This window comes from Zootoca vivipara, chromosome 12 (assembly GCF_965207765.1).
Source record: "Zootoca vivipara chromosome 12, rZooViv2.hap1.1, whole genome shotgun sequence".
In the NCBI taxonomy this organism is placed as follows: domain Eukaryota; kingdom Metazoa; phylum Chordata; class Lepidosauria; order Squamata; family Lacertidae; genus Zootoca; species Zootoca vivipara.
In genome coordinates, this window is record NC_142595.1 from 48,223,610 (window position 1) to 48,251,072 (window position 27,463).

Here is a 27,463-nt window from a genome sequence, read left to right on the forward strand (position 1 = left end):
TATGACGATGCAGTGGTACGGTGAACATTGTGCATTTCACAGCTGGTCATGCCCAATTTGTTTCATCAGGGTGGATCTCCCCACCCCCACCCACCCACCTGCTAGGCAGAGATGCTTAATTTCTGTTTTTAATTCAGCCATTTGGACCCCCACCAGGAACAAGCAAGCAAGCAAGCAAGCAAAAATAAATAAATTCTAATCTGCCAAGTGAAGATTCACTGGGATGTTTGAGGCCGCCTCCGTGTAGAGAGAGAGAGGGTTAAAATGGAGGAGACAGGGGCTTCAGGAGACACTGTGTGATTCCCCCACCTCTGCCTCCCCCCGCAAAGCACCCCAAAAAGCGTCACTCACTGTAGTGTCTCCCACGCCTCCAGCTTTCGTTTCAGTCTCGTCAGAACCTGCAGGAAGGAAAGGGGTGGGGGGAGAAATGTTATGGTGTTTTCACTTTCAAAATGGCGGTTAAATGCTCCAAGGGGCTTTGAGGCCTGATGGAGGGGGGTATGGTGAGAGAGGGGCTCTTGGGGCTGGTACCAGACAAGGACCCCCACCCACTGCAGTAGGGACAGCTGAATGGGCGGGCATTGAATCAGGCACCCTGCAAAGGACGCCTTGGCAGCCACTCTCTCACTGCAACCATCTCTACTCCTGCAAGCGCAAGATATTTTAAATGCTGATTTTTTAAAAAATCACCATAACCCGCCCTGGGACCAGCTGGAGAAGGGCAGGTAATAAATTTAATAAGGATAATAAAAACAGCCAGCCTCACGGAAGCGAGGAGCGAGACTTGCTGGGACTCGCCCACAAATACCCCTGGTATTATTCCTTTGGCAGCAGTCGCGGTGGCAAAATGGGGACTCTTCTGCACTTAGACAACACTCCAAACCAAGGGAAGGCATTGCAGGGTCTTCCCCTCAAACTCCTGGCCCTACACCCTCCTGGTTGGGGATGGCTGGCCTTTCAACAGAGCGTGGCGCTGGGGGAATCAAGAGGGGAGTTTGGCATCCCTGAATGGGAGGAGCCTTTCGCATGGGCTGCCGCCATGAGGGAGGGGTTAGGGGCATGGCCAGAAATGAAGGCGTGGCTTCAAGGAGGGGCAACCTTGCCAGTGGGCGTGGCTTTACACAAGAGGGGAGGAGTCACTCACCGGCCGGCTGGGCTTTACTCTGTGTTTCGTTTTCAGGGGGCAAGTTCTCTGGCACTGTTTCTTTCCCTAGAGATGGGGAGAGAACCATACGTGGGTGCGGGGTGGAGGGAGAAGTGAATTGGGGTGGGGGTGGGCTTTCCAGGTGCTGTTGGACTCCCAACTCCACCAACCCCCCAGCCAGCATGGCCAACGGTCAGGGATGATTGGAGCTGTGGTCCAACTTCCGGAGACCTCCACCACCCAGATAGCCTGGCCGATATTCCTGCTCCTCCTCTTTGACCTGGGAGTTTGGAAGGTGGGGAACTTGGGGGTGGGGTGGGGTGGGGAGAGGGAGACGAGAGAGGAGGGAATTCCGCCGCCGACGCTGCGAGAGCCGGCGTGACGCACGATTCAGGACTTTATCCTCGTCAGAGACTAATTAAACTCTCAACCCAAGTGGGATCGTTAATATCGAACGGACTTGCCTTCCCGCCCGGCAGTAGCAACCTCACTGCCATTGGCAACTCAATTAACACTATTCAATACACCCGCCAAGATGTTAAGACCTCCATTTCTCACAACGCGGGGTGTTCTCATCCGGCAAACCCCCCCCTTTCCCGGTGCATGCTTTTTCCTATTGCGTTGCGCTAACCTCCTCAAATCTCCCCATATGACACCCACCCCAGACACCCCCATTCTATGCTCTCGCTTCCACTAGGGTCCCTGCTCCAAAAAGAAAGAAAGAAAAAAAGACTCCCTTATCCAGGACGACTTTTATCACCCAGTCATAGCCACCCAATTCCCATCTTCCAGCTTGGAGTCTGCCCTCAGGACCGGACCCCCTCACTAGCCTCCCCTAACAACCCACAACCAACACAGCTCCCCTTCACCCCTTTTTAAATGCGTTTTATGCAGCCGATCCTTGTTGACTTCTGCACACTCTCAGGTGTGTGTGTGAGGGGGAGGGGGAACATTTGCAGGGTCAACAATGTTTTGAAAGATAAATTTGAAGCTGGGAACGAGGCCAACTTGCATCACGTTGGGGGGTGGGGTCCACCCTGGGCACCTGCCGGGAGGTGGGTGAGGGCAGCTACCAGCTAGAGGGAAGGGAGGAAGGGAGGAAAGGCGATCTCTATCCTTCCTCCCTATTTCTTTCTCTCTTCCCTTTTTCCTCTCTTCCTCTCCCCCCCCCCCCCGGCCCGGCTGCGGTCCCTACATCTCTCTTTCTCATTTCTCCTCTCCTTCATTCTTCCTGCGGGTTGCTAGGCAACCACCCCAGTATCTGTCATAATCCATTATGAAGCTGGGGGGGAGGGGGAGGGAGAGAAGGAGAGGGAGGTTGGCGGCGGTGGAAGAAGAAGAGGAGGATGGAGCATTCAGCAGCTTCTCGCTTGAATATCTGCGGACACAGGCATGCATTAAATGCAGAGCAAAAGGGGAACGTGTGGCAAAGCAAAGGGGGTGTGAAAGAGAGAAGGGGAGAAGAATGCGGGCAGACAATGGAGGAATGAAAGAGTATTCGGTATCCGACCTTCAGTTCTCCCCCCACCCCACCCCAAAAAAGCTCCCAGAGTCTTGCCGCTTTGAACATTTGCAAGAATTGCTTTTTCTTCTCTCTCCAACTATCAACCTTCAAAATTCAGCCCCTACTACTATTGCTGCTATTTCCCCCACCAACCACCATTTATGCCCTTCATTCAGTGCAAATCTGCAGCCTGGCACCTTCTGCGGGTTTGCCACCCTCTCCGGTGGCCCGGGGTGCCCGCCATGGCCAACCTGCAGGGCCATTACCAGCGGGGTTGGCTGGAGCAAAGCAGATGTATCTCTCGAGGCCCGGGGTGCCTTCTCCGTTCTGGAGGAGCTGCAGGCGCCACTGGCCATGGGAGTCACGGTGTTGGGGAGAGCGGAGGTGCTGGATCATGGCCAGGCGGTTCGGGGCATCCGTGTTGCAAAGGAGACAGCGGAACGGGGCAGGTTCGGGACCTGGCGGCGCTGCCGATGTGGCCTCCATTTCCAGGAGGAACTGGCGGGAGAGAAGGAAAGAATTGCAGATAGCAAGGACATGGGATCTGTTCCACTACCATTCCACTTTCCAGGTGGCTCCCCCTGAGAGGCAGATCCTACCTGCCCCTTCTCACTCTCCTACCCTTTTCCTCTTTCACTTATGGCATGCCCTCCATTCCTCTAAAGCCCCTTCCATTCCTGTGGCTCCACCCCCTTTCTGCTTGGCTCCACCCAAGCAGGAACGCCCTGAAAGGGCCATCTTAGCTCCGCCCCCATTTTTGGCGGGGAGTTGGGGGGAGGCCGCTCCCCGTGTCATCCACAAGCCCCGCCCACTCCCCTTAGACCCCCCCCGGCACCTTGTAGCCTTGCAGCGCCTCCTGGTGGCCGGCCCCCGCCACGTGGAGCCTCATCTTCTCCTTGCTGTTGGTCTCGTATTCGCAGAGGTTGCAGTGCAGGTGGAGGGGCGGGCCGAGTGGAAGCTCCGCCCCCATGTGGGCCCCGAGGCTGCCTCCTTCGCGCAGGTGAGCCGCCAGCTGGTACTTGAGGGCGTGCTTGTCGGTCTTGAGGTGCAGCTGGAAGTTGGCCTTCAGCTGGGTGCCGTAGGCGCAGAGCCTGCAGCGGTGCAAGTCGCCCGACACTTCCTTCCACTCGCCCTCGGGGAGCGAGCGGGGGGCCGACGCATGCCTCAGGAGCGCCTCCAGGCTGTCTGTGTTGAAGGCTTGGCACACCAGGCACCCGAACAGCCTTTGGGGAGCCCCCAGGTCTGGCGCAGAGTGGGGCGGCAGCGGGGAAGGTGGGGCGGGCTCCGGAGACAGCGATGCAGGAGCTGTGGGGAGAAGAGCGGCAGAATGACTGCCTATGGATGGAGAGGGGGGGGGAGAGACACTTCAAAATTACATGCAAGGCAAAAGGAAGGAAGGAGCTAAAGGTTTCGGGGCTGAGGAATGGGTATTATTATCATCATCATTATTATTATTACTATTGATTAAATTCGCATGCCACCCTCCATCCGTAGATCTCAAGGAAGTTCACAACATGAAAATGCAATATGAAAAACGCAAACTACATAATGGCAATACAGTGGTGCCTCGCTAGACGAAATTAATTCGTTCCACGGGTCTTTTCTTATAGCGAAAAATTCGTCTAGCGAATCCCATAGGAATGCATTGAAATTTTTTTGAATTTTTTTTTGCCCATAGGAACGCATTAATTGAATTTCAATGCATTCCTATGGGAAACCGCGATTCGCTAGATGAATTTTTCGTAAAACGCATTCGTCTAGCGAGGCAACCTCCGCTCGAAAAATCCTTTCATTAAGCGGAAATTTTGTTAAGCAGGGCATTCGTTAAGCAAGTCACCACTGTACACACAAAGCTGGGGAGGCAGCAAGTGAGAGGAGCAAAACAGAAAGGAGCAGAAAGAAAAATTGCACAGAACAAAAACAAAAAACGGGAGTAGGAGACTGTGGCCACATTCACACAACACATTTAAAGCTCTTTGATACCCCTTCAAACAGCCAGAGCTGCCCCAAAGTGCCCTTGGAGGTGTAGCTCTGCAAAAGGAATGAGGGGGTCTCTTAACAGCTCTCAGAACCCTTAACAAACTACAGCTCCCAGGATTCTTTGTGGGAAGCCATGGCTGTTCACGGGGCTTTCAATGTATTGTGAGAATGTGGTCCATAAGGGAAGGGAGAGAACAAGTGACACAAGAAAGTCTGTTCATTATCAATTAAGGCTCCCACACAGCCTTGAGCTCCCACTGCAGTGGCAATGATTGGGGAAGGGAGGTGTCTATCCCTTACCTGAGCCCAAGGCAGCCATCTTCCTGCCGGCGGCAGCGTTGAGGTGTGGGAAGCCTCCGTTGAGCAAGATCTGGCTTTGCTCCATGGGCTTGTCCCCCCGCAGGGTTGAGCTGCCCGCGGTGTGAGCGTGGTGGGGGTGTGCATGATGCGAGTGGCCGAGGGCCTGAGCGCCGTAGAACTGGAAGAGCTCCGGCTGCCCCTTGCCCCCTGGCGCAGCTTGGGCCTGCCCTAGGAGCCCAGGCAACGCCAGGGGCAGCCCCTGGTGGAGCAGGAGCATGTTCTGCATGTGCTTCTCAGAGGTCATGTGGATGCGCAAGTTGCGGGAGATGTTGGTTTCGTAGCTGCAGACTTTGCACTGCCAGGAGGATTTGCCTTTTGACTCCTTCTCCTCGGGCGATGGCGGGGTCGGCGCCACTGGGGGCGCCACCGGGGGCCCCCCGCCGCCTCCCCCCGTGGCCTGGTAGCCCTGCAGGTTGGCCAGGTGCTTGTCAGACTGCATGTGGATGCTGAGGTTGCCCTTGGTGGTGGTGGAGTAGTTGCAGGCCTCGCAGCGGTAGGGCTTGTAGCCGCAGTTGTAGCTCTCGCCCCGGGCCAGGCGAGGGTGCGGCCCGCCGGAGCTGCAGTAAGCGCAGTGGCTGTTGTTCTCGGGGTGCTTCTCCTTCATGTGGACATCTAAGGTCTGCTGGTACTTGTAATGCCAGTTGCACTTGGGGCATTTGAGGGTCTTGCAGGAGTTGCGCGAGTGCAGTAAGGACATGTGGCCCGACAGAGTCAACCCCGAGTAGGCCATGGCGGTGAAGTCTTCCCCAAAGGAAAGCGAGTGCCCTCCGTTGTGGCTGCTGCTGCTGCTGCTACTGCTCAGCCCGTTGTTGACCTCAAACGTGGCGCTCACCATCTCGTTGGCCATCCCAACACTGGCGGTGCCGTGCGCCAAGTCAGCTGCGCCAACGTCATGGGTCAACCCTACCCTACCGGCCTCCGGGTTGGTGTTGGCTGGGCTGCCGTTGTTCACTTTGGTGCCCAACCCGGAGCTGTTCGTCCCACCGACTGCGATGTCTCTGGCCAGTTCTGCACTGGAAGCTTCGTTGGCCAACCCAACGGCTTCGTTGGCCAATTCTGCGTTGGCGTCTTCCTTGGGCAACCCTACGTTAGCTGCAGCGTCGTTGCTGTTGGCCTTCTTCGGCGGTGTCTCTGAGAGTGGGGTGCTTGCACCCATGGATGGACTTTGGCCATGTGAGCTTTGGTCTGGGAGAAGCCTCCCTTCCTCTTTCTGATTTTTGGCCGCCACTGCTGCTGCCTCCTCCTCCTCCTCCTCCTCCTTTTCTTCTTCTGGTTTCTCCTCCGCGCCTCCCTTTGCCCAGTGCTTGCCGCCGACCCTTGACTCTTTGGCATCTGGTGGCTCGCATGGTTTTCCTGGGCTCCCCTTCTTCTTCTTCTTCTTTTTCTTTTCTTCCTCCTCCTCCTCCTCCGTTACATTCACCCATCTGCTACACATTCGGACATTGAGGTCTGCCTTGGTGGTGGGCTTATTTGGTTCGAGGAAGCCAAGCATGGTGCCTTGGAACACGGCAGAAGCCCCTCTAGACAGGGCCTGGCATTCGTCGGGGCTCAGCTGCGCCCCGTGGGCTACACAGGCGTGAGCCGCCAAGGAGCGCCCCCGGCAGAAGGAGAGGCGGCAGATCAGGCAAAGCCAGATGGGTGGGGACGGAAGCTCCCCGTCTCGGCCAAGGTCGGCTTCCCCTTTGAGGTTCTCCTCGTCCTCCGCCAGGGCGGCGGCAGGGGCATCTTTGGGTTTGGTGGGGGGAGCGTTTTTGGCAGACATGGTTCGAGGCGGGGGCCTGGCCAGCCGGAAACTGTAGAAGGCGCCGTGAGGGGTCCACTCGCCTGGCGCTGAGGTATTCTGGGACATTTGGTCAGTAGACGTAAAGCCTTGGTTTGGGCCTCCACTGCGCTGGACGTGGAGGACGGACACCTGGGGAGATGTGGTGCTTAGAGAGCCCTTTGGTAAGAGAACGTGGCCACCGCTGAGGAGATAGGCCGAGCCCTCGGCGGAGAAGAAGAGCGGGGCCTTGTGCCCACCGTCCTCTTCCCCCTCTCCGCCGCCTTCTGCTTCTTGCTTCTTCCCATCTTCTCCGGGTGGCACCGCCCGCAGGGAAGGCGGTGGGTTTGGCGTAGCGAGGCCGCAGTCGGCTTGGAGGAGAGGCCCGGGCAAGATGGAGGCTGGGAGCTTCGCAGAGCCGAGCTCCGCTTGGGAACCAGAGCAGGGCCTCATGGTGTCGTTGGGAGAGGGGGCATCAGAGGAGGAAGAGGAGGAAGGGTCCGAGAGGGGGGGTTCTTTGGTGGCTGGAGAGGCAGGAGAGTCCTGAGCGGGCCGAGGCGCGGCCCTGTCATCCTGCCCGTCGGCCGGGGGGGCAGCAGCGGAGCAGGAGGAGGAGGAGGAGGCAGAGTTAGAGGGGGCGTCCATGGCGGTGCGGGCGCGAGGGGTGCGGAGGGGTCATCTCAGCACAGGAGCCGAGACCCTGAAGGGGAAACAGAAAAAAAGGCAGCCAGGTGTAAAATCTTGTTTCTCATTCTGAATTCACCCTGTGTTGGACCTTCCTCAACTTTTGGTGTGCAAAGCAGCCGGAGGCCACATTTATGCCACACGTTTAAACGCAGTATCATAACCACTTTAAACACACACGGCTTCTCTCAAAGAACCCTGGGAGCTGTAGTTTAAGGGTGCCCCAAGAGCTACAGTTCCCAGAGTTCCTTGTGAAGAAGGATTGACAGTTGAACCGCTCTGAGAATTGTAGCTCTGGGAGGGGAATCAGAGTCTCCAAACAATTATCTGCGCCCTTAACGGACTACAGCTCCCAGAATTCTTTGGGGGAAGCCAAGGCTGCCTAAAGCAAAATGATACTGCTTAAATATATGGTGTGGAAGGCTGCTTCATCTAAAGTGACTTTAGCATAATTGAGTAGGAACATACGAAGCTTCCTTATACAGTCGAACGGAATTTCCAAAACAATTGAAAACCAAAGCACGGCTTCGGATTGGCTGCAGGAAGCTCCTTCAGCCAATCCAAAGCCCCATCAAACATTTGGCTTCCAAAAGAACGTTTGAAAACCGGAACATTCACTTCTGGGTTTCGATCGTTTGGGAGCCAATTTGTTCGGGAGCCAAGGTGTTTGAGATCCAAGGTACGACTGTACAGAGTCAGACCAGTGGTCTGTTTAGCTCTGTGTTGTCTGCACTGTTTCAGGCAGGGTTCTCTCCTAGCCCTACGTGGATCTTTCTCCATGCCATCCAGATACTCTACCACAGAGCTACATCCCTTTCCTAGACAGGCCTTGCTTGCGTCCGCCACCATCCTCTTCCTCATCGCCATCCTATCCCGCTTCTGGATGGGGAAAGTGATTGTGCAAATACCTGAAACAGGTTCCACTGCTTTGGCCCCCAAATTATACAGTACTCTGGGGGAGCATTCGCACATACTGCTCTCTCGCTGGTGACTGTAATATCATGGGATGTCTTGGGGTCACTGCCAATCAAACTCTATGTGCTCCGTGGTGGAGCACATGCTATGCTTGTAGAAGGCCCCAGGTTCAATTTCAGGGCCCCTCCAGTTTGGAAGGATCAGCAGAGGACAGGAAATACTCTTTTCGTGGAGAGCCATTGCAGGCCAGGGGTAGGCTTATTGAGATATAAGGTAGTTCTTATACTCCTAGCTCAGGGATATACGTAGTGCCTTCTTTTATGTGCAAAAGGTCCCAGCTTCGAGAAAGGCCAGAAATATTCAATGGGAACTTTACTTATTCAAGCTGCATGTTGTCTAGCTATGTCCGTTCTCCTGTTAAATCAGCTCCCAATATGGGGAGAGGAGAGCTGGTCATGGCAGGGTGGAGGTGTGTGGGGGGGTGGGGTCAGGGACTCCTGGAAGGGCAATTGCGAAAACATGAGGACTCTGGGCAAACAGCCCGGCTACTGGAAAGGGGGAAAGGGCAAAAGGCGCCTCTTATCGATCTGGGCTGGGGAAGGATTTGCAATGCAAATGAATAGCTTAGCATGCCAGCAGCTGATAAAAGTGGGGGAGGGGGGGCAAGGAAAAACAGAAATCCTTCCATTCTGCAGCGTACAAGCACTAGGCAAATGCACCCATCCCCACATTCTCTGCTCAACCCATCAGAGCCACCGAATAGGTTCTCCTGGCAACTGCCCAGCCCCACTTGCAGTTTCCATTTCCTCCCACATTCAGATGAACGCCTCATCCTTCCACCTCCCTGGCAACTCAGGTCAGCCGGTAAGTAGTGCTTGAAAGTCCCGTTGTTCTAGGCGCATTTTGCGACGGGGAATCTCATTAGCTTCTGAGCTCTGGTTGCAGTACCGCGCCTAAGATTTCAGATGAAAACTGCAGAGTGGAAGGAAAGGAGGACCTTTTTCTGCCTCCCCACTTCCAGCCACTCTCTGAAGACTGGAGAAGAGACACCCCCCCTAAGAATATTAGGGGTGGGTAGGGGGAGGACTAGATCACGTGAAAACTGCACCTAATATTTTAGGTGCAAGTCGTTCATTTTCAGCATTGTATTCTTGTTATTAAAAAAAAAGCACACCTAGACGTTCCGTTGTTGCGTCCATAACCTGGGTTTAAGGCGCCATTTAGCTCCTAGCTTCCATATCTCAGTTTCTAACACTGTATGCAGAGCGCTGCATCTGAATAATAATAATAATTATTATTATTATTATTATTATTATTATTATTATTATTATTATTTATACCCCACCCTTCCCAGTTCCTCACTGCTGAGAGGTAAAGGTAAAGGGACCCCTGACCATTAGGTCCAGTCGTGACCGGCTCTGGGGTTGCGCGCTCATCTTGCATTATTGGCCGAGGGAGCTGGCGTATAGCTTCCAGGTCATGTGGCCAGCATGACAAAGCCGCTTCTGGCGAACCAGAGCAGCACACGGAAACGCCGTTTACCTTCCCGCTATAGCGGTTCCTATTTATCTACTTGCATTTTGACGTGCTTTCGAACTGCTAGGTTGGCAGGAGCTGGGACCAAGCAACGGGAGCTCACCCCGTCACAGGGATTTGAACCGCTGACCTTCTGATCAGCAAGCCCTAGGCTCAGTGGTTTAACCCACAGCGCCACCTGGGTCCCCTAGAGAGGGCGGGCTTTCAAGAAAAGCTTTAAATTTGAAATTAAGGGCACGCGTACGCACACCTATCTACAAATCCCCCCAGGCCAGACGGCAGCACGCGCAGGTGTGGGCCCAGAGCCTGTCAGGAAGGGCAAACCGCAGCACTCGAACTCCACCCTCGCCCCAAGTCCATCCGCAGGTCTACTCACTTAACACGAGTGCGTTTGCTGTACATTTTAAGCACCTTCCTCCATCACACATTGCCAATACAGTGGTACCTCGGTTTATGAACACAATTGGTTCCGGAAGTCTGTTCATAAACTGAAGCGTTCATAAACTGAAGCGAACTTTCCCATTGAAAGTAATGGAAAGTGGATTAATCCGTTCCAGACGGGTCCGCGGAGTACTTAAACTGAAGCGTTCATAAACTGAAGCATGGGTGTAATTGGGTCCGAAAGTCTGTTCATAAACTGAAGCGTTCATAAACTGAAGCGAACTTTCCCATTGAAAGTAATGGAAAATGAATTAATCCGTTCCAGATGGGTCCGCGGCGTTCATAAACCGAAAATTCATAAACCGAGGTGTTCATAAACCGAGGTTCCACTGTATCCTCATTTCAGTTTCTCCCCCAAAAAGCAATTCGACGTGACATTCTAATATATTCTGGGCAGCAGTCAAAAAACCAGAGGCGTAAAAACTTCTTCAGCCAAAAGCTGAAACGAACAAACAAATGCTGTTTTCTGAATGCAGGATCTTGGGAGAAGATTTTTGTTTCCATTTCCTTCAGTCGCAACACTTCAAGCCTAGATACCACCCACTTGTCTACTGTACTTGTCAATCCACTTATCTCTTTCTCTCTGCCCCCACCCCCACCTTACAGAATAAAGCAAGCTGGTCTTCTTTAATAATTGTTAATAAACCGCAACACAGATTACACAGAACGCGCTGACTTGTAATGTTACTTATTTCAGCAAATATCCCTTCCCAGAAAGGTTCTACTAGCTCAAATGTCCGCCACCCTTCCAAACTATGATTCTATAGCTCAGAGGGGCAAGGGCCCACACTTGGGAGCACAGAGGCTCTTCCAGGAGTTAGGACTTAGCAGGCGTCAACAGCCAACCCGTCCTTCGCAGATTTGCCATTCCTTTGGTGGAGGCAGAAAACGGCCGCTGCAACCGCGATATCCTGCAGCATAGCGTTCCACAGATCGGTGGGGCTTTCTGTGTAAAAGCCGTTCCTGTTTGCCGTGAACCTCAGCCCTGCCAACTCCTGTGAACTTGACATACCTGTCCTGCCAACCCTTTGGCCAAAAAACCGACATGACTCATCCATTTAGCCAGCTCTAAAATCTCCCTTAAGCGAACGTTCTGCCACCCAACCATGACAAGGCAGGAGAGTTTCCACGCAAGAGTTTCACAGCTCCCCCCCCCCAATAGTGAATCCAAGCGAACCAAGATCAGAGGTGGGGGAACATGTGTGCCTCTGAGTGATGTCGCACACCCAACTTTTGCATGCCCCAGCCAGCATGAGCAATGGTTAGGGATTATTAGAGTTCTGACTCAACCTCAGAGGGGCCAGAACTAGACTACGAGACGATCCCAACATTTGCCATGGTTGTGGGTTTTGTTTTTTTAAATGTTTGCTATATACCCCCCTGAGAGGCTGTTATATGAATGATTTTTATAAATAATTGTGGGTCGCTGTAAATTTGGGGGGGGGGCGTGTGCCCCTCAGGGAAATGAAACTTGGGATATTCCCTCTTGATAATCCCTACCCCCCCCCCCATTTGACTTTTCACGGGTCGGCAGCCCCAGCCAAATTATGTGTGGGCTGGCATGGCCTCCCCCAGAGGATGCTGGGAGTTGAAGATAATTTGAGGGGCGCGGGCAAGGAGAGGAGATATTCCTTCACACACACCCCCGCCCGCCCACCACAAATATCACCCTCCGTATCAGTAGTGGGAGCCATGGCAACCAAACAGGCTTCAAACCGGTTTCGACGTGGCGTGGAAACAGAGTTGGGGGGGCAAAGAACCAGCCGCACAACCCAACACACGCCCACCCCCAAAATCCCTTCGCGTGGGGACACTCCTAGTCCATCAAGCTCAATATTGTCCACTCTGGCTGGCAGCAGCTTGGCAAGGTTTTGGGCCGGAGCCATGTTTTGCCCTACCTGAACCCAAGGCCTTTTGCATGTGCCCACATCTGCCTCCCCGGTTGCCACACAACCAGCTTCTCCTCTTCTACCTCCTGTCTGTCCTCCACACACAAGCCTTCCCCCCCCCCGTTCGTCCGCCCACCTCAGCCCTTTAACATTATTATCTTTGTGTCCCAGGAGTATAGACACCCTGTTAACTTTTTAATATTTTCTGTTCATTCCTCTGCTTGTAATGGAGGAAGGGAGGATTGGTGGTGAGGGAGGGGGGTCGAAAGAGAGGAAATGTGCTTTCTTGCGCCCTTCCTCTCTTCTCTCTCTCCCCCCCCATGCCTTTTCTCTTCCCCCTCCCCCTTCAGAGGGTGGTTAGTCAATGCAAATTGTCTCATTAAGGAGAAAAGGAGGCGGGAGACATAATTAGGCGGCTGCTGCATATTTATTATGAGGGAGCCAGAGACACAAAGGCATTTGGTGGGGAGGGGGGGTGAGTTGGTTGGTTGGTTGGGGATTGCATTGTGTGGGGGGGGAGAGAACAGAGAGAGAAAAGGAGGGATGAAAGAGAGAGAGAGAGAGAGAATGGGAAGAAAGGAAGAAAAAAGGAGGAAGAAAAATGAGATATGAGATTGCAGGAGGCGTGATGTAGAGAATGGAATAGGAATGAGAAAGGGAGAGAGAGAGAATGGGAGTGAATAGGGGGGGGGATTGGAGGAGGCAGAACGGAGAAGGAAAATGCCCAGTATAGAGAGAGGTGCAGGCCCCAATCCTAAGAAGGAATGTATTTCCTTGGGTCAGTGGGTCTTGCATCCAGGTAACAGAGGCCACGGCCAAAGTGAGATTGGAGGAGGGGGGAGAGATAGTGGAAGGGTGTTTTTTGGGGGGGGGTCAACCCCGGCATGATGAAGTGGAGGGAATGCAAAGGACAAAGCGTGACAGGTGAGGGAGGGAGAGGAGAGAAGAAGGCAGCAGAGAGAGAGAGAGAGAGAGAGAGAGAGAGAGAGAGAGAGAGAGAGAGAGAGAGAGAGAGAGAGAGAAATGGAGGAGATGAAAAGGGCCGACAGGGACCCAGGGAGAGGGAGGGGATGGGGAAGGATTTGGCTTGGGGGGTGGGGGTGGGATAGAGAGAGAGAAAGAGAAAGTGCAGAGATGGAGGGGGAAGAAAGAGGGAAAGAGGGATGAACACCCAATGAAGAATAAATTCATGGAGGAGAAAGGGGATATTGGGGGGGGGGGGCTGATGATGTTTGCATCCATACCGTATATATTAGGAGAAGGCAAGGCAGGCCATGGAAAAAATGAAAGGGGGAAGAAGAGGAGGCGGAGAGGGGGTTGTTGGGGGGGGTCTCTCTCCCCCATAGAAGAGGCGGGAGGGGATCTGCGGGCGCATAGGGGGGAGGGGCTCCGCGCAGGGCGATTAACGGGGAGATTAATGTCTAGGGGTGACAGGGGAGGCAGCCAGAGTCAATAAAACGAGAAGCACAGTGACAGGCAGCGCTTTAAATTACCCTGCGCAGCGGGGAGGGGAGGCGCTGGCGGATCTCCTCTCCCCTCCCTCCCTCCCTCCCTCCCTCTCCACCCCCCCCCACCAAAGCTTGGGCTAATGCCCTTCAAGCCCCAATCTGTAAACCGCCCCCCCCAAATAATTCCCCCCAGCGCCTTCCTCTTATCAAATCTGCCGCGCGCCCCCCCTTCCTCTTCTCTTCTCCAGCTCCCCATCATCAAATATTTGCTAAACTGGTTGATGAGAGTCGTGTTAACATCCAGGAGAGGAAAGGAAGAAAAGGAGGGTGCGGTGGGGGGGGGTGAAGAGAAGGTTACGGTTGGTTTTGACAACAGATTTCCAGCGTGGTCTGGAGGGGAGCTGCTTTTGTAAAAAGGTGGGGGGGGAGCCTGATTCCCCCCACCGACTCTCTTTCCTGTAAAGGGCAAAAGGGGAGAGGGGGGGCGCTGTGCAAATATACAGACTAATGTGCCTCCTCTCCCTGCTTTTGTTTAATCCTGCAACGCACTTAGGGCTTCATTTGTATGTGATTTGCATACAATGTTTAGCAAGAGGCACCCTGGGTTGTTTTGTGTGTGTGTTTTCTTTTTTGGCACTCTCCAATCTGGGAAGGGGGGGGACGGAGGAGGAGGAGGGGGCAGCTGAAAGGCGCCCACGCACACCCCTTCTAAATTGGTGTATGCAAATATATGCTTTTCAGCAATGACTGGTGCATAAATTAATCTGAGAGTCAGGATGATAGAATTAGGTTAGCTGTCCCATCAAAACCCCAACTTGCACAAATGTGCATCAGGCCTGGGGGCCAATTGGTGTGTTATATGTGTGTCTCAAAAGTTTCACAATGTGGGTTTCTTTCAATCCCAAAACCCAAATGAGATTCTTTCTGATTAGGGATCCAGTTGGGCGAAGGGGAGGGGCCAGGGGGGGGGAGAGAAAAGTCAAAAGTGTAAATACGATCAAGATGAGTTGATCACGGCTGCCTCAAGAATTCAATAAGATGTAAAGGTTTCGTGGTTGGCTTTTGGAGGTTGTAGGTTTGTTTTCAAATAAAAATATTAAAGTTGAACTACTGCCCTTTGAAAAATGTTCCAAGTTGTGTTTTTTTTAAAGTGGGTGCATTTGAATCGCGAGATTTTGCTGAGTTTTTACATGCTTGTGAAATCTCATTTCAGTGTGTGTTGAGTGCGAGAGGCAGGGAAATGTGCTTGTGAGCACATTCATGTGTCCTCTCTCTCTCTCCAAGGGCATCCGGGTCTTCAAAGACAATTGCACAACATCACAAGGAAATTATGGCAGTGGGGATGCAGTGTGGGCCTGGGATCCCATCATCTCCAGAAAGAGGGGAGAAAGAGAGACATGGGAGGGGGTGGTGCTGAGCTAGCTTCATGCTCTACCTATCCTGAAGCACTTCCTGGAGGAGAAGTTTTTTTAAATGCACATCTTCATGTTTTGTAAGCTCCTCCCGGGCAGGGACCATCTCTTCCCTCCCTCTGGTTCTGTTCCCCTGCATTAGAGCTGGGAAACTGTTTTTCGCCTGAGGGCCACATTCCCTTCTGGGGACTGTCTTCCCTGGGGGCCCCAGATGCCAGCGGTGGGCGGGGCCAGGGCAAAAGTGGGTGGAGCAACAAATGGAATACATTGCTTTAAGCTTGGAGGGCCACATTCAGGACCCGGGGCCAGAGGTTTGGCACCCCTCGCGTGCCTTGGTGGCGCCATGCAACGAATATATAGCACTCGGAATGAAAGAGTTGCTTGCAAGCTTTTACGTGTCTGCCTTGGGAGGACTGAGCTATCCCAGCCTCCCCCGGGGCAGTGGCCAGGTGTGGGCAGACTTCCCTTTCTGCTCCTTCCCGCACCCCGCCCCACGAGAACACGTCCTCAAAACCACATTATGCAGAAACCCCTTTAAAAGAGCAGTGTAACCTGAGAGAGCTTTCCCCCTACACATTGCAGAGGCCTGCCCTGGGGCTGCGCAGGTGTGGACAGGCTAGAACGAGAGCACAGGTAAGACGAGGCAGACCCCTAGGGTGGCACGATGTCAAGGGACTTCTTGCGCCAAGAGTCACGAGTGCGAGTCCACGTTCCCTGCAGCTTCCAGCACGGACGGCCGGATCCCTGCAGAAGCAAGAGTCCATCTCCCAGAGTGCTTTGCTGCGTCGCAGAGGATTGTGGGACATGCAGGGACACCGCTTCCTCGCATCGTGAGCACCTGCCTGGAAATTGGCAGCAGCAACAACACCTGACCTATAGCCCAGTAACAGCAGGTACCCAAAGCTAGAACTGTACAGGGTAGGCAAAATATCAGACTTCCACTACTGTTTAAAGCAAAACTTAACGTGGCGCTAAAAGGAACCTTTTCTGAGCTCCACATCATAAGTCACACATCCATTTGCATATATTTGCATAGCTTATTCCTGCTAGCAAAGCCCAAGGGTGACGCTGGACACCCCACACTAGAAAGCCATTTCAGGCAGGCGTCCCCTTCCAACTTCCGATACAATCATTAAAGAAGCCGGGTTTCGGATCAATAAGGACTAGCAACTTGGCTTGCGATTTTTGAAAGAGAGTCGTCACACATTGCACTACAACTTATATGCATGCTGAACTAGCCGCAAGACTGTTTTGGTACAATTCGGCGGAATGTTTACCTCAATGTTAAGCTGGGCGCTGGAGGAATTTGAGGCTTGTGGTTTGAGTCGAGATGCCCTCCTAAGAACTGAGTGGCCCTGGCAGATTGTACAGCTGAGGGGCAAAGTTTGCATTACCGGAATCGTATCCTAAGGGTGAGGGAAACTGTTCTGAAGGATGAGTGACTAGACTTAGGCCACAGAGCCATGGAAATTCAAGTCTCTATGCCCAGGGGACTACACTTCCTTCTACCTACCTACAGCCCATCTATGCTACTGCAACCATGGGTGGAGTTGCAAAAAAAAAATTTAATAATCGCGGTGAAACAATCTCACAAGACAAACTCTGAGCATGTGCATGGTGCGGCTGGCTGCCATGTGCACTAATGCTGCATACATGATCCAAGGCCAACATTTGTTTAAAGCAGGCATAGGCAAACTCGGCCCTCCAGATGTTTTGGGACTACAACTCCCATCATCCCTGACCACTGGTCCTGTTAGCTGGGAATGATGGGAGTTGTAGTCCCAAAACATCTGGAGGACCAAGTTTGCCTATTCCAGGTTTAAAGCACATGAGGTCTTGCAATGAATCCTGGCAACTGTAGTTTTCCTCTCCCAGAACTACAATTCCCAGCACCCTGAACAAAAAAACGGTTCCCAGGATTCTCTGGGGGGAAAGAGAGATTGCAGAGATTACCAAGATCTAGATGCATGCCCACGATGTGTCCTTGATTAACTCCTACTTTTCGTCTCCTCTTCCACATCCCCCTCGCAGGTGTCTAAAGGCGCCAACGGCATCTTTTATAAAAGAATAACGTGTATTGTGTGCTTTTGAACTATCTGATCCTGTGGGCTCTTGAGGGCTAGTGACATGACCCCCAGCTCCAGATTTCGTGCCACGTGCAACGGCCTGGGCAATTGGTTCTACCACCAGATCTTTAATGGCAGAACCGAGCTCTGCCTGTTCCTTCCATTTAGCTGGAGGCTCGCTGCGCTGCCATTTTGTGGGGCGAGGTGCATGCTCGCTGCGCGCAAACCCGGCACAACTATTTGGTTCTACAGAGGCACTCGAGGTGTCATTTCCCTGGAACCAAACGGCCATCTAATCTGAGCAGCCGGGTAACGGGGGATTCCCAGGCACGACAGCACCAACCTTCTCGCATTGTTTGACCCCAGATTCTGGTAATTCCTAGGTAGGCTGCCTCTATATATGGAGGTTCAATTCATCTGGGGTGGCAAGAAGAAACCGCACGCCCTCTCCCCTGTGAATTAGTCTAATCCCCTTTTAAAGGAATCGGAGCCTGCGACCGTGCACTGCACCGCAAGCGACGAGCTTCCGTCAGTTAATTATGCACTGTGTGACAGAGTCGGCCTCGCTGGTAGTTTGTGTGGTGTCTGCATGGGATTGATTTATTGACTAGTGTGGGATTTTAACCATTCCTGGGGCTTCATCCAAGTCAGCCTCAGAACGAATCCTTCAATGGAGCATGTAATGATTTATTTATTTTTTACAAGAGAGAGAGAGAGAGAGAGAGAGAGCCTCTGGCCACATGCAGAGTGCCTCGTTTTGTTTATTAGCTTGCCGAAATGTAGGCCAAACCCGCTGGGAAATCTTTCGGGGCGAGAGATGAGAGAAGATAAGGGTGTGTGGAGAACCAACACTCTGCCCTCTGCCAGACGGCTTGAGCCAGCCCACGAGCCTTTTAGGAACTGAGATGGGGCTTTGAGAAGCTTTGGAGAGCCAAGGCAGCGAAAAGGGGGAAGCGAGAGGCCGGGTTCCAGGCCTCAGCCCTGCCCAGAGACCTCAAATGAAAAGCAGGAATGTGAGGGGCCCGCCTCGCAGGCTTGTTGTAAGAAGTGGTTTTTTTTTTTAAGTCCATTGTAAACGCAAAACAGAAGCCCACTATCAATTACAAATGGCAGCACACTTGAGCCCTGACACATCTAGCGTTCGAAGCAAACCGTTTCTGACACAGGCCAGCTTTTGCACAACCTGTTCGCTGTTTCCTCAGCGGGGGCAAGGGGGGGGGACTCGCACACAGTTTGCCAGACCGAAGTGTGGCTTGGCTGTGTTTTCCATTTTTTTGCGGGTTGGGAGGAAGGGAATCGTTTTTTTCTCGGGTTGCGGCTTTGAAAGGGCTTGGCAGCGCGAGCCGAATGGCTTTACAGTATTTTGTTTTATCTTTTTTTAAATTTTGCGGTGTGCGTTGCCTGCCGTTCCCCCGGCAGTCGTGGTCACCTCTAACCCCACCCTGGCATGCCGCTGTGGAACGTATGCAAATTGTGCTCTTGCAAATGAAAGAAAGAAATAAAACTCGGAACGGCTTGTGGGCAGGTGATGATCCTGAACGAGTCATGTTTCAAACACAGAACCAGGGACACAAAGTGGGAGGAGGGATCCACAGGGCAAGAAGCTGCTTGGTGTGTGTTAATATAATATACACACCTATACAAACACACATACACACCTCAGCACAGATTTCTTTCCCAAAGCACAACCCCATTGAGTCCTGCCTATTTGTGCGTCCAACATGCCAGTATCACAACAGCTGAAATCCCTTGAATGACTTTCAGAAATCAGGGAGCATTCAAAAAACATAGACTGAGGTGGTGGTGGGGAGGCATGAATCGAGAGCGGAAATGAAATTTCACACCGTTTAGAAAACTTGGCAAACGTTTCAAAACCCTTTTGGGATTCCAAACATGTGCAAATGTCACTTACAAAATCCAACTCTGAAAAATGCTTATCAATAAAGCGGCAAGATCCATGTTATCTCAACAAAACCAATACACACAAACACACACACACACACACACAAACACACACACACACACACACACATATTTACACATCTTGCTCCCGTCCCAAGACTTACAGTAACTAGAATTTAAAATCTGCCTGGAGCATTCAAATCAAGAGACTTGGTTTTAAAATCACACTGGACCACAAAGACACACTGCAAATTAATTTCTGGCGAACTTGGACCTTGGGGAACCTAAGAAGCGGCCTCTCAGCTCATGTCACTCTGAGCAAGTCACTCACTCTCTCAAGCCTCAGTCTCCCCATCTACAAAATGGGAATAGCAGCGACCCATCACATAGGGATGTCATAAGGGCAAACAGGACTGACGAACCATAAAGCACTTTTGTGCACTTTCTTAAAAGCACTCGACAAAACAGCCACGAAAACATAGGAGGAGGAAAACCCACGAGGACAACCCTGACATATGTCTTGCGAAGAAGTAATTCCTCCTGAATTGAAGGGTGCTTATTCCCAGGTAAGTGGGAGCTAGGATTGCAACCTTAATGCCACCAGACACCAGGACCAGCATATATGGAACACTGCTGCTGAAAGCAAAGACCAGGGTGCCTCTGAACATGGGCAAAGTGCATTTTGCTCGCCACTGAGTGCCCCCCCCTATTTATGGGATGGAGAGGGGGAGGGAACCAGATCAGAGATCGCAGCATTAAATCCTGAACTCAAATGCACATATACAGAACAGAAACACGCAAAATATGTGTTGGAACTGATAGGTGGGGCGGACGGGTGCAGGGAGATGGCCTGGTTCCTTCCAGACATTTTAATCCATGGTAACCCCTTTGGAGAAATAAGGGCACATCGCCTATTATTGCTCTTTGTAACTCCCGCTCCCCCACTTCTGGAGAACCCAGGAGTTCTGGTCCAACAATTGGCAGCCCGAATGAATCCTGCTTTTAACTTTATGTTCCTGTTTCAAATGCCCATCCCATAAAAGACAAAATTCAGAGACAGTTGCGGGGGGGGGGAGGAGAGATAGATAGGGGGAAGCGAGGTAGCACTAAGCGACACAGAGCGAGCGAAGGCAGGAGGCGAGGGAGGCAGGGAAGGAAGAAAGATTGTAAAATCAATTAAATGAGTTGCTAACGGAGCGTCGTGTCGACAATCTGTCGCTGGCTGGAAAATATGAGCTGCCCAAATACACTCCCGGCTTGCACACCTCTGCCAGGCGGCCTTCGCGGGTCCTTCCATCACTCCTGTCAGAGGTCTGAGCCAGGGACACGGGGAGAAGGGACGGATCCGAGCCGAGGGGTCAGAAGGCCAAGCAAGGGGGAGAAGGATGGAGGGGAAGGAGGAGAGGGAGGGAGGGACGACTACGGGGTGGGTGGGGGTCGCTGTGCACCCAAGGGTGTTTTATGGCGCTGGATGGGACAGGTGGAAGGAGCCGGGAGATGGCAGAGAAAGGAGGGTGGTAGAAGGGAAGGGGATGGAGGGAGGCTGGCGAAGGAGAGAAGGAGGGAGAGGAAGACAATAATCGGAGAAAGGGATGTGTGATGAATGGAAGGCTCAGGGGAGGGAGGGAGGGGAGATGCAATCGTCTCCTTTGAGAGGGAGAGGAATGGGTAGGAGGAGGAGGAGAAGAAAGTGTGGCAAGGAAGAAGGGAAGAGAGAGACAGACAGAGAGGAAAAGGTGGCCTTGAGGAAAAGGAAGGTGGGTGGGTGAACGGAAAGAAGTGTTGGGGGGGGGGTCCCAAAAGAGGAAAGGGGACTCTTAATAACTCCCCCGCCCTGAGATGGTGGCGATTTGGGAACGCTGGTGGAAGACATCCCCCCACACACACCCCTGCTTTTTTGGCGGGGGAGGGGAGGAAATACACCGTCCCTTTATCCCCATCCCCACTTCAAAATGCCACTTCTTCCTCACTGCCCCCCCAAAATCGCTTCAGTGTTGGGGAGGGAGCCCTTTATTGGGGAGAAGGCAGGATTAAGACTCCGAACAAGAAGGGGACGCGGGAGCGCGCCCAGCCTCCTCCTCCCCTCTCTCTCCCCCCCATTCCGCTGTCACATTCAGAAACTGGCCCCCTCGCCGGCAGCCCCCTCACCTCTCCGCCAGCGCCTCCGCTTTGCCCGGCTTGCCATTCCTACATGTCCCATTCCCCGGCCAGGCTACCTCTCCATCCCGGGGACCCCTCGCGCCAAACTCTTCTCCCCAGCCCGGGTCCCCTTCCTGCTCCCGAGCCGCCTCGCTCCCCACCTCCGCCGGGGCTTCGCCCACCCGGCTCTCCCTTCCGCCTTCTCCGCCCGCACATTGTTCCGCCGTCCGTCCCCCCCTCCTTCTCTCCATCATCCCTCCTGCCCGCCTCGCCCTGCGTCTCCTCCGCCGCCTTCCGCGCTCCATCCCCGGCCCGGCCCTGCGCCTCGCTCAGCCCCGGCGGCGCCCTTCCTTCCTGCCCTCCTTCCTCCGGCCGGCCAGCCCGGCGCGCTCCAGCCCGGCAGCCCCTCTCCATCCCCGCCTCCGGGCGGCTGCCTCTGCCGCTGCTGCTGCCCCCTTTGGCGCTCCGGCGCGCCGCGCTGCTTCCTCCTCCTCCCTCCTGCTGCTGCTGCCGCTGCTCCTCTCCTCCTCCTCCTCCTCCTTCTCCTTCGCCTTCTCCCCTTCCCCGATCCTCCCGCCCGCCCGCCTTCTCGGCTCGCCTCTCTCCCCGCTTACGCGCTCGCTGGCTCGGAGCGAGGGATAGGAAATCGATGCCACTTACACCTCCGCGGGAAGAGAGGGGGACCAGCAGGCGCCGCTGACGCTCTCGGCCGCCGGGGTGGGGTGGCGGGCAGGCAGGCAGGCAGGCGGGGAGGGGGGCGGCACGGCTGGATCGGGGGGAAGGGGGGCGCGCAGGCGAGGCAGGGCTCTCCCTCGGCGCAGTTGTCAGCGCGGCTCCGTCTGGCTGCCTGGCCGGCCGGCTTGGCTAGCTGCTTGCTCGCTCTCTCCTCGGCGCCTCTCCTCCTCGCTCCGGCTCAGGCAGGCAAAAATCGATGGGGTTCGCCGCGCCGGGGCTTCCCCATTGATTTACACTCGTCCGCCTCCCCGCCTGCCTCGTTCCCTCGCTCCGCGGACCTGGCGGCTGCCTTCCAACACAATGGAATAATCAATTCAGCCCTGCGCTCGCCCCCCGCCTCCCCGCAGCCACACACACATCTACACGCAAGCACACACACACACATATACACAGAGCCACGCACGGGAGGGGAGGAGCCAGCCGGCAGGTGCAGCCGAGCATCATGGGAAATGTAGTCCCCCCGCCTCCGGAGCCGGCAAGGTCAAGGCTCGAGCAGCCGCCGGCGTCATCGTCCTCTCGCTCGGCTCTCACTGGCTGCTCTGATTGCCTTTGTGCCTTTCCAGGACAAGGCTTCTTCGCAGCTTTGTTGCGTTCCGTACAACAACCCTGCGAGGTAGGTCAGGCAGGCCAATGTAGGGCAGAGTGAATGGAAAAGGAGTCCCGTCAGATCAGGCCGCAAGGACCCATCTACTGCAGCATCCTGTTCTCCGCACTGGCCGGCCAGGATCCGAACACAAGGGCCCTTTCCCCTTCTGAGGTTTCCCGTGCCTGGTATTGCTCCCAGAGCACAGCCTTTGTGGCTAGTAGCCACATCGACACCCCTCTCCTCCTCCATGAATTTGTCCAATCCTCTTTTGAAACCATTCAAGTCGCTGGCCATCACTGCCTCCTGTGGGAGGGAGTTCCACCGGCTAACCATCTGCTGTGTGAAGAAGTTTATTTTACCTGTCCTGAATCTTCTAACATTCAGCTTCCTGGCATCTAGTGAGAGAGGGAGAGAAACTTTTCTCCATCCCCTTTTTCCAGGCAAGGCGTAATTTTATAAACTTCTATCACGTCGCCTCTGACATGCCTTTTTCTCCAAACTCAAAAGTTGCAGGCGCTGCAACCTTTCTTCACAGGGGAGTCGCGCCAACCCGCCTTGATCAGAGCGCTGTGGCTCTTTGGGTTGGTCTCTGCAAAAGGAGGAAACCTTTGCTCTGGTCCAGCTGACAGCGTCTTCTGCTATCCTGGTGTCTTATACTAGGCACAATGAGTCATTCACTTCGCCTAGTATCTCTGGGACCGAGAAGAGCTTTCAGCATCACCCAATTGCTTTTGGCTGGAAATGCCGGAACTGAATCTCAGAAGTCACATCGTGAATAATAAGTGGTTTATCACTGAGCTACGGCCCACCCCATCATCATTATTATAGATGAGATACTGTACACCCCAATAAATAATTGTCTTTATTTCTCAGCAAGGCGATTGCTTTTACAGCATCTCTGCAAGGCCGGTCAATAATCTTCTCATTCTGCAAAGGGCAATGATTTTGCATGGCCTGCCCATCCCCAGGGTGGGGTCTTCTGTCCACCCACAGCGCTGAGTCCGGGATTCCCGCCCTCTCCAGGGGTCTCCAGGGCAAAAGAGGAGAGGCCTTTCTCCACTTTAAACTGTGTATAGAAGAATGCCAAGAGCCAAGGTGTCACCCATCTGCTTCTACACAAGGATTTGAGAGCCCAGACCTCTTTTGCATCCGACCGAACTGCTCTAAGCTCAGGTCATGTGATCCGGTGGTGGACATTGCTGGTAGGGTAAAAGGCAGGGAAGCCAACGTTAGGTGGCGCCAGAGAGCCGACAAATTAGTTTTGCTGTGTACAAGGACAAAGCTGATAGCCAGAGGTGGGGAACAGTGACTGCCCCATTCATCTTACTGGACTGGGCTTTGCTGCTGAGCTCCTTTTAACCCCAGGGTGACTGCATCCCTGACCATTGGTCATGCTGGCTGGGACCAACGGGTTCTGGAGTCTGGGAACATCTGGAAGGCCAAAGTGCCCCCCCACTGCAATTTCTAACTAGAGCTGTCAGGGTTCTGGTTGTACATCTGGGTGTAGAAATTCTTAGCTTTCCTAGCAAGTTTATGGGGAAATTCGGATCAGGGAATGTCTAGGCTCTTAGACAGGGGCCAGCAAACATTTTCAGCAGGGGGCTGGTCCACTGTCCCTCAGACCTGGTGGGGGGCTGGACTATATTTGGGGGGGGGGGGTGAATCAATTCCTATGCCCCACAAATAACCCAGAGATGCATTTTAAATAAAAGCACACATTCTACTCATGTAAAAACAAACTGATTTCAGGACCATCCGTGGGCCGGATTGAGAAGGTGATTGGGCTGGATCTGGCCCCTGGGCCTTAGTTCGCCTACCCATGCTCTTAGACACCCCCCACTCAGAGCACTCTCGTGTGATCTTCCCAACTCCTTAAGAAAGCATTAGAAATTTGTGTCGTATAAGCGCAGAGCTTTGTTCCTGCCGTCCATCATTATTTAAGGCTGCAACCCAGTTAGAGGCGTTTTTAATTGCTTAATCATATGAGCTGGAGCCGATTAATCAAATAAGTTATCGATTAAATTAGCATACATTTGCATCTGGGCGTTTCTGAAGCCCTGAACTTGATTTCCTTTGTTTTCATCATCTTTACAAGAAGGGGGGGGGGGCTGTCCCAACTGAAGAGAAAACACAGAATGCCTCCTTTAAGGTAATCTCCAAAAGAATAGCTGGTTAAAGTCACACCCACCTCATACCTTTAGTTGACATTCCCACCCCAAAGAATTATGGGAACTGTAGCTCACCCCTCCCAGAGCTATGATTCCCAGCACCCATAACAAATCACAATTCCTACGGTAGGTTTATTGGGAACGGGGGGGGGGGGGAGCCATGTACTTTAATGGGATTGCCGTGTTCAAGAAAGAGTCTTCTCACAGCTTAGAAGCTTAGACATTAATTTTGTTAAAATTATTAGTACATTCTGAACTAGACTTGTTGGTCGCTTACAAACCCATTAAAAAAAAAAGAATGATACAAATCTTGCCAATTTTATAAAGACTCGATCATGCAAAAATTGGCTGGCTCTGGTTTGTTCCCAGGTGAAAAATTTACTTGAAATAAACGGACAGTGACCAGGCTAATAGCAAAAGCCCTTTAATAAATGAGATATAGAATCATAGAGTTGGAAGAGACCACAAGGGCCATCCAGTCCAAACCCCTGCCAAGCAGGAAAGCATTCTTGACATATGGCTGTCAAGCCTCTGCTTAAAGACCTCCAAAGAAGGAGACTCCACCACACTTCTTGGCAGCAAATTCCACTGCCGAACAGCTCTTACTGTCAGGAAGTTCTTCCTAATGTTTAGGTGGAATCTTCTTTCTTGTAGTTTGAATCCATTGCTCCATGTCCGCTTCTCTGGAGCAGCAGAAAACATATGACATCCTTTTATATATTTGAACATGGCTATCATATCACCCCTTAACCTTCTCTTCTCCAGACTAAACATACCCAGCTCCCTAAGCCGTTCCTCATAAGGCATCGTTTCCAGGCCTTTGACCATTTTGGTTGCCCTCCTCTGGACACGTTCCAGCTTGTCAGTATCCTTCTTGAACTGTGGTGCCCAGAACTGGACACAGTACTCCAGGTGAGGTCTGACCAGAGCAGAATACAGTGGTATATAGTTAAAGCTATGGTTTTCCCAGTAGTGATGTATGGAAGTGAGAGCTGGACCATAAAGGAGGCTGATCGCCAAAGAATTGATGCTTTTGAATTAGGGTGCTGGAAGAGACTCTTGAGAGTCCCATGGACTGCAAGAAGATCAAACCTATCCATTCTGAAGGAAATCAGCCCTGAGTGCTCACTGGAAGGACAGAGCCTGAAGCTGAGGCTCCAATACTTTGGCCACCTCATGAGAAGAGAATACTCCCTGGAAAAGACCCTGATGTTGGGAAAGATGGAGGGCACTAGGAGAAGGGGACGACAGAGGACAAGATGGTTGGACAGTGTTCTCGAAGCTACCAACATGAGTTTGACCAAACTGCAGGAGGCAGTGGAAGACAGGCGTGCCTGGCGTGCTATGGTCCATGGGGTCACGAAGAGTCGGACACGACTAAACGGCTAAAGAACATTACTTCCCTTGATCTAGATGCTATACTATTGATGCAGCCCACAATTGCATTGGCTTTTTTAGCTGCTGCATCACACCGTTGACTCATGTCAAGTTTGTGGTCTACCAAGACTCCTAGATCCTTTTCACATGTACTGCTCTCAAGCCAAGTGTCCCCCATCCTGTATTTGTGCCTTTAATTTTTTTTATCATTTTTTGCCCAAGTGTAGTACTTTACATTTCTCCCTGTTAAAATTCATCTTGTTTGCTTTGGCCCAGTTGTCTAATCTGTTAAGGTCATTTTGAAGTGTGATCCTGTCCTCTAGGGTATTAGCCACCTCTCTCAATTTGGTGTCATCTGCAAACTTGCTAAGGATGCCCTCAAGCCCATCATCCAAGTCATTGATAAAGATGTTGAATAAGACTGGGCCCAAGACAGAACCCTGTGGCGCCCCACTAGTCATGGGACGACCTTGGGCAGTTATTCTGAATTATGTTATGATCTTTTCCTGCCTTTGTGAAATTTTAGCACCCCCTTCTATCTCTGCTGTTTCCCTAAGAGAAGCTGGGGTCCCTGGCGGATCTCCCAGACAGCTTAGCTTCTGCATAGCTATTCTATTTGACTAGTTTCAATGAAGTGAAGAGGAAATAAAACCATCCCTCTTGTGTAGCGATTCATTGGCTACTTCTGCCTGTGTGGTTCATCTGCCTGCCTGGGATTCCTTGGGATGTTTGGGGAAAATGGGGTTTGGGTGAGGAAGCCTTTTTACGAAGCGCAGACATGCCCTTTATAGGAAAGGTGTGCAAATGTGGGGAAATATCTCAGTGCAGGTAGATTTGCTTCTAAAAATTGGATTTCTGCTCCAATGTGTCAGGATTCATCTCCTAAAATTTAGCTCCTAATCAGCATTACCTGCTTACATGTCAAACTCCTCCTTGTCTTTCAGTCAGGTGAAAATACAAATATTTTTTTTTTTAAACTCACAAATCTTTTCAAATCTGTTGCCTGTAGTTGGCGACACTTCCCCCCCCAGCTGAGCAAATATTGTTCAATCCATTCATCTAACCGAGCAATTAAAAAACAAAACCCCACCGAAACTTGCTTGTTTGAATAATAATTATTAGTTACTTTGAAGAGTTCCATTTCAGATGGGGGGGGGGAGAGTGGGCAGGACGGAATATAAATTATAGTAGAAATTAAAGGGAGAGAAAAGAAGAAGAAGAAACACCCAAGGAATTTCTTCCAGGGCTGCAGACAGAACCCAGCGTTGCCTCTCTTCCCTATTATCCTTCCTGGGGAACCCAGGCGTCCCGGGCCCTGCTTGGAAGGGGTTAAGCGTGCGCCCCCTCCCTCTTTGGCAACGCACTCGCCCCCCCCCCGCTGTTCTTAATTGCAGCTTTCCTGTTGCCGTGGCAACCGT

The 27,463-nt window shown here is 52.6% G+C and overlaps 1 protein-coding gene across 4 annotated transcripts in view; it reads right to left on the reverse strand.

Moving 5' to 3' along the window:
- Positions 1 to 22,303, reverse strand: part of ZFHX2 (zinc finger homeobox 2) — a 34,391-nt gene extending 12,088 nt beyond the window's left edge. The window contains exons 1-6 of one of the 4 annotated variants that reach the window (XM_060281851.2): positions 21,840 to 22,303; positions 4,929 to 7,447; positions 3,484 to 3,953; positions 2,915 to 3,146; positions 1,145 to 1,210; positions 352 to 398 (exon numbers count right to left, since the gene is read on the reverse strand). In XM_060281851.2, the coding sequence (XP_060137834.2) occupies positions 352 to 398; positions 1,145 to 1,210; positions 2,915 to 3,146; positions 3,484 to 3,953; positions 4,929 to 7,392 (3,279 nt within the window). In that variant the 5' untranslated portion in view covers positions 7,393 to 7,447; positions 21,840 to 22,303. Of the gene's footprint in view, positions 1 to 351; positions 399 to 1,144; positions 1,211 to 2,845; positions 3,147 to 3,483; positions 3,984 to 4,928; positions 7,448 to 21,839 lie in introns of all 4 variants that reach the window. The other 3 variants (XM_060281848.2, XM_088656244.1, XM_088656243.1) reach the window with 3 other exon arrangements.
- Between the last annotated feature and the right edge of the window lie 5,160 nt (positions 22,304 to 27,463).